This window comes from Notamacropus eugenii, chromosome 3 (genome assembly GCF_028372415.1).
Source record: "Notamacropus eugenii isolate mMacEug1 chromosome 3, mMacEug1.pri_v2, whole genome shotgun sequence".
Taxonomy (NCBI): domain Eukaryota; kingdom Metazoa; phylum Chordata; class Mammalia; order Diprotodontia; family Macropodidae; genus Notamacropus; species Notamacropus eugenii.
Genome location: NC_092874.1, coordinates 86,060,046 through 86,074,972, shown reverse-complemented (window position 1 = coordinate 86,074,972; position 14,927 = coordinate 86,060,046). Strand labels below are relative to the sequence as shown.

Sequence of the window (14,927 nt, the reverse complement as noted above, 5' to 3'; positions counted from 1 at the left end):
GAAATCAAAGCTATTCATAGGCACATGAAGAAGTGCTCTAAATCACTTTTGATTAGAAAAATGCAAATTAAAATAACTCTGAAGTACCACCTCACACCTATTAGATTGGCTAATGTGACAAAAAAGGAAAATGATAAATATTGGGAGAGCATGTGGGAAAATTGGGACACTAATGCATTGTTGGTGGTGATGTGAATTGATCTGACCATTCTGGAGAAAAATTTGGAACTATGCCCAAAGGGAAACCAAACTGTGCATACTCTTTGATCCAACAATACCACCACTAGGTCTGTATCTCAAAGAGGTCATGGAAAAGGGAAAATGACTTACATGTGCAAAAATATTTATAGCCGACCTCTTCATAGAGGCAAAATATTGTAAATGAGGGGATGCCCATCACCTGGGGAATGGCTGAACAAGGTACATATGAATTTAATGGAATACTGTTGTGTCCCATTGATGAACAAGCAGCTTTCAGAAAAACCTGGAAAGACCTGTGTGAACTGATACATAGTGAAATGAGTAGAACCAGGAAAACATTGTACACAATATCAGCAACTTTGTGTGATGATCAAACTATGAATGACTCAGTTCTTCTCAGCAACACAATGATCCAAGACGAGTACAAAGGACTTATGAAGGAAATGCTATCCACATCCAGATAAAGAACTGATGGACTCTGAAGCATATTTTTTTCACCTACTTTATTCCTTTTCATGTTTTTCCCTCTTTTGATCTGTTTTTTCTTTTATAACTCTGATTAATATAGAAATATGCTTTACATGATAGCACATGTATAATCTATTGCCTAGTTATATACATATAACTAGGCAAAAGATTATACATGTATACATTATATATAATATATATAATATAATATATAGTAATATATATTATATATATATATACCTACCATTCTTAGAAGAAGAGAGGAGACAGAGGGAGGGAGAAAAATATGCAACTGAAAATCTTGTAAAAATGAATGCTAAAAACTGTAACTGGGAAAAAATAAAATACTATTTTTTTAAAGAAGAAGTCATTTGGGAGATCTTAACCAAATCACTTTATCTCGATGGATATTTATAAAATGTGGGACATCATCTATTTCAGAATTGTTAACTTGGATCTTAACTTTTTAACATATATTTTGATATGATTGATTTTCTTTGTAATTCTATTTATTTTATCTTCTGCACTTAAAAACATGATTCTAAGAAGGGGTCCATAGGCTTCACTAAATTTCCAAAGAATTCATAATAGCAAAAGTTAAGAAACTTTGTTCTAGATAATCTCCCTGGTCCCTTTAAGTTTCGACATTATGATCCCACAAATATTGCTTCAGGAAATATTCAAGGGAGGGAAAATTTTAAAGCCAAATAGAAGACATTATGGATATTTCCAATACTAAAAAATGAATGCATGCAATAACTATTTTTGATATATACACTTCATATTTCATATTTTAGAGAGAAAATTATCACCATCATTAAAATCTTCTCACAGAGCTCTTTATTCTATCCTATGTAACAAGGAGAAAAGTTTGAGAAGTGGTAACTCAGGAAATTTGGCAGCTAGGTGGCACAGGGGATAGAGTGCTGAGCCTGGATTCAGGAAGACTTATCTTTATGAATTCAAATTCAAAAATGAATTCAGCCTTACTAGTTATGTGACCCTGCGCAATTCACTTTAACCTATTTGCCTCAGTTTCCTCGCTAGTAAAATGGGCTGGAGAAGGAAGTCACAAACCATTTCAGTATCTTTGCCAAGAAAATCTCAAAAGGGGTCACAGAGGAGTCACACTTGACTGAGATGACTGAACCACAACAACAAACCCAGAAAATGGTGTCAGAATTTGGGGACCTTTGCAGTGTAGCATGGATGCTCTGTTGATCTAATATTGCAAACTGAATGACACCTAAGATTTTGGTTGGGTTCAGTTTACCCATGCCTTAAAAACTCAAGGACTTAACTGAGAGAGGGTAATTTGATCACTTCTAGGATCTAGCCCATTCTCCAGGTAGCACTTAGAATAGCAGGAGGTAAATGACTTATGCTATCTTCCCACAATTTCTGGATGTTAAGGAGCTGGGTAAAGTGATAGTTTATGGTATCTCTCTGGGTAAAATGCTTTGATTTCTGAATCCCAGGGAACTAAATCAGTATAATTTTATGTTTTCTGCCTTTGAAGATCCTTCCACTTCTCACTCTATCATAAATTTTGTACACATAGGGCTCATATGCCAAGAAAAGTAGGATGTGCCTCTTCCCCCATGTATGCCAGGGGAATCTTGGTCTATCTACAAGGCAGAAGCTGCTCCTGTATAAGAGGAGACATGTGAATTTCAGAGGAAAGAAAGAGAAATATAATGTAGGCCTAAAGACATAGGAAAGTAGATGGAAATCACTGCAAGGTGGAGACTTTCAGATTCACCCAAACTTAAAGAGAAGACTGCAGTCAGCCAGTCAACAAGCATTTATTAAATACTTACTATGCATACATCAGGTACTGTGCTAAGTGCTGGTGATACAAAAGTAAGAACATGATTCCTGCTGTCAAGGAGCTTATATTCTAATGGGGAAGGTCACATGCAAACAATTATATAAACAAGATATAGATACAGTACAAATGGGAAGTAATCTCAGAACACATTAACAAGTGAGTCAGGACTGGAAAAGGTCACTGAAAAAACTGAGATTTGAGTGAGTTTTGAAGAAAGTGATGCCAGCAGGCAGAGATGAGGAAAAAGAGTATTCCATGAATGGGGAACAGTCAATGAAAAGATTCAAAGTTAGGAAATGGAGTATTATATACAAGGGAGAAGACAAATGTAGAGTATGGAGAGGGAAGTGAGGTATAAGAAGACTGGAGAGGTGGGAAGAGTTCTGTAAAGACTCTTGTGTTGAGAAGGGAAGCACCACGTGGCAGATGTGTAGGGTGAACTAGCAGCAGAAAATAGAGTGCCAGAGGCCAAACAAATGACAGCAAAGCAGGGACAAGCAGGATGGAGAATTAGAGGATGGTCCAGAACTGAGGAGCAACGAGGCAAAGAATTTCAACATTGAGGAGCAAATTGGACTTTTCTCTATGCTGTTACTATGAGTCACATGGACTGTGCAGGTTTGGGGTGGGTAGGGGATGGTTGATCAACTTCCTAGTTATCTCAAGCCACAAAAAGGACTGTTGTAAATTGGACACATCATGAGGCCATGTGGGAAATGATTAGGATATTTCCTTGACTGTCAATGGACCCAGGTGTGAGCCCTTTTTCTATATTTGTTGTATTATTAAATCTTTTTCAGTTTTTAATGCTCTTGCTATACTCAATATTTGCTGGGGAGCTTAAGAGCCTTTGGGGGAAGCAAAATGCACCATATGCTGAAATTTTTATGGATTCCTTGGATGGTGATGAGCTATAGAGATTTTGTGTGTGTGTGTGTGTGTGTGTGTGTGTGTGTGTGTGTGCATGAGAGGCACCTTAGAATCATTACTGGGTTCTGATATCTGGAGGACTGCTCCAACACCAGGGCCACTTTCAGTTATCTGTAATATGGAGTAAGGGTAGAAGGGATGGAAGAATAATAAGAATAAGAATAAAAATCTATCTGGCTTTGCAATTCATCTTATTATTCACTTTTGCTGGTTAAGAGCATCTAGCATTTTCTAATGGTGCTTTGTTTAGGATAATATGAAAATTAATTGGTATGCTCTCAATGCACATCAAGTCATGTCAAGTGAGGAATGGCCAGGAAACATGCTGGGTGACAGATAAAAGTGTAGGATTTAAAGTCACTGTGTAAATGGGAAAAGTGAAAGGTGCTTGAGATCTGGTTCTGAATATGTCACTGAACACTAACACACCTTGGGTGAATAACTCTCCATTGCAGAGTTTCAATTTTCTCATCGGTACAATGAGAGAGTTAGACAAAAGCAGGTGTTCTTAACCTGGAGTTCATGGATTGACAAGAGGTCTAGGGATCAATTTCAGTGTTGGATAGTTTTGAATAGATTTTGGATAGATTTCAGAAGGTGGATGGGGGGGACAGAATCATATCTTTATTTTTACTAACCTTTACTTTCCTTTGCAAGCCTATTTATTTCATTTTACACTTTTAAAAACATTATTCTGAGAAAGGGTTCACAGATATCATCAGATTTCCCAAGAGGTCCAAGACACAAAAAAGTTAAGAGCCCCTACGCAAGAAGTCGTCTATGGCCCTCCATGGTTTTTTTATTCTGAGTGTATAACCTGCAGTTACATACAGAAATAAAAGGACACATATGTTCCTAGGATACTGGATGAGAACTTTGTTGTCTTAAATTATAAAGTTTTAAGAACACAGATGGCGCCTTTGCTTCATTCTGTTGAATTTCCCTAGCAAGCAGAGGAGAGTTTATATTCAAGGGTTTGCTGAAACTGAGCGGATAAGTCATTCAATTCAATAGGAAGCTGGGCTGCTTTGGCTTGGAAAACATACTGGGAAGCCTCCTGCACATGGCAATTCATGTGAACAGGGCACAATCCATTGAAAACAACCCCTGCTCCAGAGATCAGGTGGATAAGAGAGTAGATGGAACTCTTTGCCAAAAGATATAATTAGATTTCGAACAGGGCACAACATTTGTCTACACTCAAATATGAATGGTCTTCTCTAAGTATTATAGAGGCAGCAGGTGTTTCCTTTCAAGTGAAAATGACCTCAAAATGGCTAGATTTTCTTCACAGTAAATGTCTGTGTTGCAATGAAGTTTTCTGATCCAAAATTAAAATCGTCATCATTATCCAAGGGATATTGATTAGATGCCCTTCTATGAATGGAGGGCAGACTTTTGTTCTCTGAGAGTTTTCTGTCTCAAATAGGTAATGCTGACAGACAGCTATGGATGAGGACAAACTGACATGCAAACTGTAAAAACATGGGCAAATTAAATTAGGGCTCAGAGAAGACACCGATGGTCAAGGTGAAACATTTTACAATAGCATATGCAGTAGTAAGATATTATAATACTATTATATACATCAATAGAGCAGGGAAAGATCTTATGTATCTGACCTTGTCAGTCTTAAGAGAGAGATCTTAGAGAGCTGACCTTGCCAGTCCCCTACCCACAAATCTTCAATGGCTCCCTATATTCTCTATGCTAAAATACAAAATCATGAGCTTGGCACTTAGAAACTCTTTGTTATTGGGCTACCATCTTTCCAAGGTTCTTTCACAGAATTCCCTTTCTTTTATCTTTGTTCCAGTCCTGGCACATACTAAATATTTAATAAATATTTATTAATTGACTGATTGATTGATTCCAGTCCCACTGTCCAGTTAGATCTTCCCCATGTTTATTATTCTTCCTCCTTGCTTTTGCCCAATATGTTTTTCTACATCTGAAATGCACTCCTGACTTAGTGCCACACTGCAGAATCTTTAGCATACTTTAAAGTCAGGCAATCAGTCAATAGACATTTATTAAGGGACAACTCTGTGCCAGGCACTCTGCCAAGTGCCAGGGATACAAAGAAAGGCAAAAGTCTGTGCCCTCAAGGAGCTCACAATCACCATGCAGATGCCACCTCTTGCCTGAGACTTTTTCTGATCTACCCAGTTATGATCACCCTCTCCTTCTTGAAATTACATTAGACTTTTAAAATACACACTTTGTACTTACTTACTTGAGAATATATTGTATTCCCTCCCTCAACATGAAGAAGAATGTAAGGTCCTTGAGGTCAGGGACTATATAGTTTTTATCATTATATTACCAACACTTAATACAGTGATTTATATATTAATAATTTTTAAATTGAATCAACTGAATCATATAGTTCAATCTTCTCATATTATAGGTTAAAAATTGAGGCAAAAAAACTGGGAAATAATTTGCTCAGGATCATACAATGAGTTATGTATACTCACTGTATGGGTGAGTGGACAGGGGACAAAGGATCACAATCTGCACTGATTCCCCCTCCCATTCATAATCCTTGTATAGTAGAGACACATAGAAGCAACATAGTAGATAGAGGACTGGCTCTGGGAGTCAGGAAGACATGGCTCAAAAATCCCACCTGTGACATAATGGCTATTGACCCTTTCTAAATCTGTAAGCTGCAGATCAGGTTCAAATGTAAAATGGTAGAGGAAATTTCTCAATGGGAGATCTGGGTGTCAATGAAATGGTAAGTCTAGTCAAACAAGGGAGAAGGAGAGTATGAGAAAGATGGAGAGGAAGAGAGGGTGTTTCATTGCCAATGGGTACATAAGGGACAGTATTTAATTTAATTAACTAAGTCTCTAGTACATAGAGGCACTTCAGGAGAAGCAGTGTTACATAATGGGAAACACACTGAACTGGGCATCAAGGGACCTGCATTCTAGTCTTAAGTCTGACACTATGTGACCAGGGGAAAAGCATTTGTTGTTTGTGTTTCAGATTCTTTAGCTGGAAAAGGAAACGAGTAGACTACATGACTTCTAAGGTCCCTTCAAGTTCTCTGATTCTTTGAGGGGCCCTTATAGCCTGTATTTGTATTTGTTAAAAATATTTGCGTGAGGGGGTGGGGGAGGGGAGGGATATGTTGTGGTGATCTTTTTCAGTCCTAAAAACTTATCCTGGGAACCTACGTAGCATAAAGCAGGTCAGAATTCGTACCTTCAAATAGTTTCCATTTCTAGTCAAAACAGGAAGCAGACTAGTGACCAGCTAAATTACCAGAGCTGTGGGGTTTTATACTTTTTCTTTTACCACTACCAGCACTAAGAATCACTCTTCTGGGTCTAGATTAGCATTTCTTAAACAATGGGTCAGGCCCCCAGATGGGGTTGGGGAAAATTTGGCAACAGTAGAAAATCTCTGAGCATGTAATGATCAAAAATTAATTAAAAATCAAACAAGTAATGAATCTGAGGTGATTCTGGCAGCACTTGCCCAAGTTGCATGTGCATCTTCACTGTAGCCTTGGTTCTGAACACAAAGCATGCTCACTTTGCACTGCACATGCCCTCAGGCCATGCAATGGAAACTAACACTGCTCAAACACGAAAAGGGGTCATGAGTGAGAAAAGTTTAAGAAGCCCTTTTCTAGATGGACTGTCCATAGGAATGATATCTGAGTCCAGCTCCTAGGGAAGTCCAAAAGATTGCAGGTCACCCAGCCAGCAGCAGAGGACAACAGGAAGGTCCCTGAACACCAGCTTATAGATTCTACCTTCTCTGATACTTTTCAGAGTGAAATTCACCAGTTTATTTTAAAGTCCCTGGCAGAGCTGATATCAATGTGTACCCTACATCTTCCCAAGAGAATCTGGAGATGAGGGTAAGCTGCTTCATTTAATCAATGTTGGTTTTACACCAGTGGCCTCTCTGGCTGTTGTACCTAACGGTATTGTCAGCTTTTGCAGAAGCTGGTATGAAAAATGGCCTTACTTTGAGTGTTTGAAATTGTTGGACATTGATTAAATCCCCAAAGTACTCAAAGTATGGGACATGGTATAAAGATAAAAGCCCTAAACTAAAAGTTTGGAGAAAAATATTTATGTGTGTGTTACTTTTCCATTGGTTATTGGGTCAGGAAATTTTTATTCATTCTTCCTTAATCATCCCCACTGAAAGTAGTCTCTTATCCCTCAGAAGCCCCAAACCTCAACTGTCCTGTTCACATGGCACTTCCCTTTTCCTTGTAATTTAGCTGGTCACTAATCTGTTTCCTGTTCCTATAGGAAAGAAAACTGCTTGAGGGCAGCAATTGTGACTTCTGGTTTGCATTATATAAGAGATAACAAACACAGCTAGGCTCTTAAACGTGGCAACACTTCCCAGTACAACTGAAACAGAATAAAATGTAATCTGGAAGTATTTACCAAAATAAAGAAAAATATAATAGAAAAAGATAATGTTAATATGTGGTTTTCTGAGTCACTATTAGTGGTTCTTGTTTTTTATTTGAGTTTGATATCCCTGTACTACATGACTCCTTGAATTAAGCACATGCTCAAAAAAAATCCTAGAATCACAGAATCACTGAACTGGATGTTGATTTTTAAAAAAGGAGCCAGGGCCAGATAACCTAAATTAGTGATTCCTAACCTATGATCCATGAGCTTGGGGTTTTTTTTATTTTGATAAAATTTCAATATGATTTCAATTTCAATATAGTTTCCTTTGTAATGCAACATATTTTATTTTAGGCATTTAAGAACATTATTTTGAGAAGGGATCCATAGGTATTGATCATTATGATGGTTTATGCAAGTTGAAGCTGGAGATGAGGTTGGAGTTGTAACTTGAGTCTTTGAGTGACTGAGAAGTTTAGACTTCATTTTTTGAATTAATGCTCTATCAACTTTTCCCCAGGAGAGAACTCATGCATATGTGTATATCTTCAACTATCAGAGCTCCCAACCCTTACATCTTTCCCATATTTCAAATCCCTAATAGATATGTTTATAAGGATGTGCTGTTTTAACTTCAAGGAATATCCTAGCCAAAAAATCCTCATACTTCAAGATATAAAAAGATGAATAAGAAGATCATGTGTTCAAGGAATTTACAACTGCTTTAGCATTGTGGAAACAACAACACTAACAGCCACCCATGTTTTTATTGTGTTTTTAAATGCTTTGCATACATCTCATTTAAACTTCGTAATAAACCAGCCATATAAGAACTGAAGTTATCACTATTCCCATTTCAAAGATGAGGAAACTGAGTGCCTAATCTGTGCTCACACAATTAATATGTGTGAAAGGTAGGATTTGAATTGAACATTCTCTTGACTACAGGTCTAGGCTTCTTTCTACTAGACCTTCAGGTTGTAGTTGCCGTATGGTCATATACTTTGGAAAGACTGAAGCTCCCATGCTACAATTTACTATGTCCTAATACAAGTATTGGAAGATGGGTCACATACTGATCCTGCAGGAATCTGCAGCCTCAAGGCTACATGTGGTCCTCTAGGTCCTCAAGACTGGTCCTTTAACGGAATCTAAATTTCCCAGAACAAATTTCCTTAATAAAAAGATGGGTTCTGTAAAACTTGGACTGACCCACCCCTGTGGGACACTTCAGAAAAACAATGTAAAAACTTCTTTAACAGAATATTCTAAAACTATGATAAAAAAAATGGAGATCCAGCTGAAATGCATCTCTGTCCTAGGAAAACGTCCTACTCCATAGCAAAGTGTTGCCCTAAAAACTAATAAGGTGCTCAGGACTCAGGGACTGCTTGGGGGCTAGTGACAATGAACATGGGCCAGGGCTGAGCAGTGAACACCTTGGCTCTAGGTAAGGAAGGGAATGAAGATACTTTACCATCTAGTGTACTCAGAGAATCCTTGGCATCCCCAGGCACTGACACTAATTTTTGAACTGACATTCCAGAACCCGGTCTTAGCTCTCTCAATCCCGTTTGTAGAAGAAGAAGTGGCTTTGCCTTCATGTCCATTTCTTCCTCTTTGGAGAAGGCTTCATTGTATGGAGAGAGAAATTGATTACCAAAAAGAGGGTCATCTCTAGTCCTGCCACTGGAGCCTTTGTCTGGGTTCTCCTCTACCATGTTCTGGGCCATGTAGGCCTTCAGAGCAGCAATCAGATTCTGTTTGTCGAAATCAGGTTCCCGGCTATAGGAGAATGTATCTGGCTGGATTTGGTTGAAGGTCCTCAGGGAGGGATTATCAGGATAATTTGGATGAGATACCGGAGCATAGGCCAATGCAGGGCTACTTCCTCTGGCCTTCTGAACAACATAGTTTAGTAGATGTTCAGGGAATATATTGTTCTGGAGGAGACAGGGGAAAAAAAAAACAATAAAGTCGAATTAATACAAGTCAGCAAGAATCTTGCACTTAAGTTATAGCTCTTCTCTCTTTCTGGGGCTATGTCTGGCACTGAAGCCTCCATTAGCATCTTCACCCACATGCACACAAAACAAAGCAAAAAATGACTGCTGAGCCTGATTCTCATCCTATTGATCTCATTCCCCATTCCATGGCAGTTATTTACAATTTTTTTTTCTTGATCTAAAATCAGTTCTCCCCCAAGTGGACCGTCTGTCAACTCTAGGCACATTTGAGGGAAGACCTCATAGTATTTTTTTCTCAGAGTCCCCATTGGATTCCAGCATCTTTTGTCTGCCAATGAATTATTTCAAAAGTATCATTCTTTTTAAAAACATTATTCTACATCAGAGTAATTGCAAAGCCCTCTCATTTCATGGCAAAAAGCTCCCCAATAAATAAGCTATCTTCTGGCCAAAATTGGTTTTTAAAGCTTGTACCCAACCTTCGATTTTCCCTCACTCTGACTTGATTAGTAATTCTCTTCAGATGGATTGGCTCACATACTCTGAATCTGCTCTCAGAAAAGCAGGCCTCCGAAGACATTCCCACTTTTGGGGTAGGCTGACTTGATCAGAACATAAGAATGTCATAGTGGAGTAGACCCACGTTCTATTCAGAAGTCAACCATGGAAACTTCAATACAACAGTCTAGACTGATCCCTGAACATCTTTAACATGCCATTAATAGTGCTGATATGAATAAATTAACATCTACAACTAGCATTTCTACAGCGCTTTAAAATTGACAGAGCACTTTGTATATAGTGTCTCATTGATCCTCACAACAATGCTGTCGTTGTAGGCTTGGTTTTTAGTAGTGGGTAGGTGCTATCATTATTTTCCTTTTATAGATGAAGAAACTGAGGCTGAGAGAGGCAAATGACTTACTCAGTTATGAAGTGTCCGAGGCAGGATTCAAAATTAGGTTTTCCTGACTCCAAATCCAGCATTCCAATCACTCTGTACCCCCTAGGTGCTTTATGATCAACCATGAATTTATGAAATAAAAACAACAAGAAGAAGAAGAAACCCTCAAAATTGATTTATACATTCCATTTGTTCTCACACTGTAGGGGGTAGAAAGAGGGCTGGATTTAGTCATAAGAGCTAGGTTCAAGTCCTTTCTCCAGCACTTAGTAGCTGTATGACTATGGACAATTCATTAAATCTTTGTGAGCCTCCATTTTCCTATCCATAAAGAGGTGGCAAAATTATTAAACTGCAGGGAAATCTGGTACTCACATCCTAGTCCTGACATATATTCACAGCCAAATGGCAGATCATTCAATCTTTCAGTGTCCTAACCAGTTCCTGGATTCCATAGCTAACAGATGAGTCACTGATGTGCACTGGTGGAAGGCATCTCCAGGCACCCTGGGAAATCATAGGACTGGAATCACCCTTTCTCTTCAAAAAAATATACATTACCATCTTCATGGGCATGTAAGGAAAGAGCTTTGTAACCCTTAAAGCTACAGACATGTCGTTCCTATTACTTCTGGGTTGAGTATATGTGTGAAAATGTTTTGGATAAGAGTGATCATTATGAAAGGAAGCCTTGTTTCTGCTTAGTTTAACTCCAAGACTTGAAATTTACAAAGGATTTAGATTCAGTTCAGTGTTGGATTTTATTAAAAACTATATGTAAAAAATGGATCTTACTAAAATAACAGTGTGGTCCAAAAAGAGGTTGGATATGCACTTGTCGGTGATCCTGTCAAAGAGTTTTTGTGAAAGTTAGGCCTAGATGATCTTTGAAAAAATTAGAAAATGTGATGATACTCTGTATTATGGTGAAAAGGAGGTATCAGGAGAACTGTGCTCTATTTCATGGGCAATCTATTTAACCTCTCTGAGTTTCTGTTTCCTCATTTGTCAAAGGAAAGGATTGAATGGTTGCTAATATGCCTTCAAATTCTCAGACTCTGTGGTTTTGGCTGCTCTGCAATGTATTTAAATACTTCCTAAAACTGGCTCATTCAACTGCTTTGGTTGCAAAATAAATAAATAAAAGGAAGGTAAGATTCATTAGAAAGAGAAAAATCTAAAATGTTACCACAACAAAATAAACCCTCAAGCAATTTCCAACAAATTGGATACAAGTGTCAATCTTCAGCTCAGACCTGAACTTACATTGAGAAGGGACAGTCTCTGAGCACCTAGTCAGGTCACTGCCCTGGCAGCTTGGGATCCAAAGCAAAAAAGATCTCATTAAAGTGCCTATGCTATTCCTTTCTTCCCTGAGAGTATGTTAAAGCCTGGCAGGCAGAGCTGAAGAGTTTATACTGGGTGGGCAAAACCACACTTAAAACAGTTCATTTAAAAGAACAAGGTAAAATGAAATCCATACAGCAATAAACTGGGCTAAATAATTTATATGGAGCTTGCTTTTAGGAGCCAACTGAAGTGAAAAAAGAAAGAATTTTTGAAGGGCTACAATGCTCCATTGATGCTACCCATGTGGTCTTCACTAATCAATCAATGTTTATTAATTTCACATCTCTGAGGTTCAGCATTTTCAACTGTAAAATGAGGAGTTTGGTCTAGATGACCTCAAAGGTCTTTTTCAATTTTAAGGGATACGCTGCCCCTAGTAGAACATCATAGCCACTGAACTTGTTTCCCAAAGTTACATTCACACAATAACTCCAAATATGGGTCACGTCATTACTTCAGAGGCTTTGAGGCATAATTTAGTAGAGTAACATTCTGATTCCTACTTTAATGACCATACAATCTCCTCCCCTCACATTTTAAATCAAATATCACTCAACCTTTCTTTACCACTCTTTATTTTCCTTTCCTTTATATTCAGTCAAAAAAGTTACTCAATAAAAAAAAAATTCTACTACATGCCAGGCACTGTGCTAAACAGTGGGAATGCAAAGAAAGGTAATGCAGTCTCTATCCTCAGGAACCACCATCCCCTTTCTCCCATTATCTTCTCTTTCAATGAACAAAGGATCCATAGTCAGAGGGAAAGAGGAACCATTTTTGCTTTTTCCTGTGTTTCCTTTTAGCTCCTTTTTCAGATAATGTGGCCTGCCTTTGAGTTTACTGATGTTCAAAATGCCACAACTTTGGAATACCAGTACCTATTTTTTGGCTAACAATTTCTTAAGGATGATGTTAAAGTGTTTTCTTTTTAATGTACTTGAATCACGTTCAAATATAAGAAATTTTCAAAAATGTTTTCTTACCAGTTTCTAACTTTTGGTTGGCATCTCTTTTTATGATATGAACCCTTCAAACTATATCTTAGAGACATTTGGTTTGGGTGCTCTGCATAAAGTTTATCTTTAAATTGCATAAAGCTTTTGAATACATCTGTCATAATATGCTACACTAGAGTAGTCTCCCTCTAGAAACTGCCTCCAAATCTACTGAGTGTTGTCGTTAAAGCAGCATATACTTACAGAATGAGCTGATGTATATTCAACTGAATACACATGAAATCCAGTTAGCTTTCCATAGCAGTCTCATATAAGAAAAGCAGATGTAGGATCACTATCAGTTTTCTCCCTTACTTGGATTTTCAGGGCAAGGTTGGGGCAATAAGAGACTAAAATAAGATTATTTTCTCTCTCAGAAATATACCATCTCTTAGCAATCCACTTTTCTCATTCCATGATTAGGAAATTAACTATTAATTCCCTCTAAAAGAAATGCTCAAGAAGTCAGTTCATAGTAAGAACTTTAATTAGTCTTAGTTACAAATGAATACAAGTCATTGGTATTGGCACCTTCCTCCCTTCGCTACCACATAGCTTGTACAAAGGTGTCAAAAGAAACTAGCAACCAAAATTTGGACTTCTCTCCCCCGATCGGCTTGGAGCATGATCAAACATTCTGGTCTGTCAGACTGAAAGTCCTCAGGCAGTTTGCAAGCACACTTAATTCAGGAGATGCCTATTGCTGGCATGACAAAGCATGCCCCTACTGGACTGTCCCCACACTTCCTAATGAGACAATATCGACAAAACTATCAAATTGGTGCAAGACTTGAGAGCACAGAGGGGAGTCTTAGGAAGCCCAAACCTTCCTCTATGGACAATGTGACTTCAATGTCATATTGCAGATCTCAGTCCTTAAAAATCATGCTGCTTTTACTTTGCTGTATACAGATTCATTCTCTCTCTCTCTCTCTCTCTCTCTCTCTCTCTCTCTCTCTCTCTCTCTCTCTCTCTCTCTCTCTCTCTCTCTCTCTCTCTCCCCCTCTCCCCCTCTCCCCCTCTCCCCCTCTCCCTCTCTCTCTCTTTCCTTCTCTCAGCCTTCACAATGAAAGTGACATACATGAGCTGTGAAGGAGAGAAAGGAGGGCAGGGAGGGTTTGCTTTTACTGGATCTGGTGCTGTTTTGACAAGAGTTTTATTCTCATGGAGAGGAACACATATACCATACACTGGTTTACACTCTGATAGTATCACAGAAGAAATATAGAGCTTTCATGTTAAGACTAAATTCCAGAAAAAGATTTCATGGTGTTAATAGAATCCAAAGAGATGAAAAACTATGAAGTTCTGTAAGACAGAGCATTGTCAGGATCCTATCATAATAATATAATATCATTATATAATGATATATATAATAATATATTATATAATGATATATAATATAATAAGATATATGTAGGTATGCACATATGTGATATGTCTATACATATGTAATATAATTGAGGTATATGTGTATTATACACACATATAAGGCATGTATGTATATATATACATATATGTGTGTGTGCACATACACACATATATTAAATAAGTATTTAAATGCTGCTTGACCTACTGATTGATTTTGGCTTGAGCCTTCTGTATAGTCTATCTACAAGCCTTAATCCTCTCTTGTTTCTTCCTTTTGAGCACGATTCCAAAAAATTAAAGCAACTTAATTTCTTTCTAACAAATTCAATTGAATTAGATCTTAACCAGTTCTTCACAGCCTTTCTCTGATCATTCACTCTCTATAACTTATGCTACTAAATAAGCTGCTGACTGTTGGAAAGTCATTTACCCTTTGTTTGACTCAGTTTACTCATCCAAAAATCAGGATAATAATATCACCTACATTCCAGTGTTTTTGTGAGGATCAAATGA

The 14,927-nt window shown here is 37.8% G+C and overlaps 1 protein-coding gene across 1 annotated transcript in view; it reads right to left on the bottom strand.

Moving 5' to 3' along the window:
- Positions 1–14,927, bottom strand: part of PTPRN2 (protein tyrosine phosphatase receptor type N2) — a 1,540,415-nt gene that overhangs the window by 871,843 nt on the left and 653,645 nt on the right. The window contains exon 6 of the mRNA XM_072652081.1: positions 9,305–9,770. Within this exon, the coding sequence (XP_072508182.1) occupies positions 9,305–9,770 (466 nt within the window). The remainder of the gene's footprint in view (positions 1–9,304; positions 9,771–14,927) is intronic.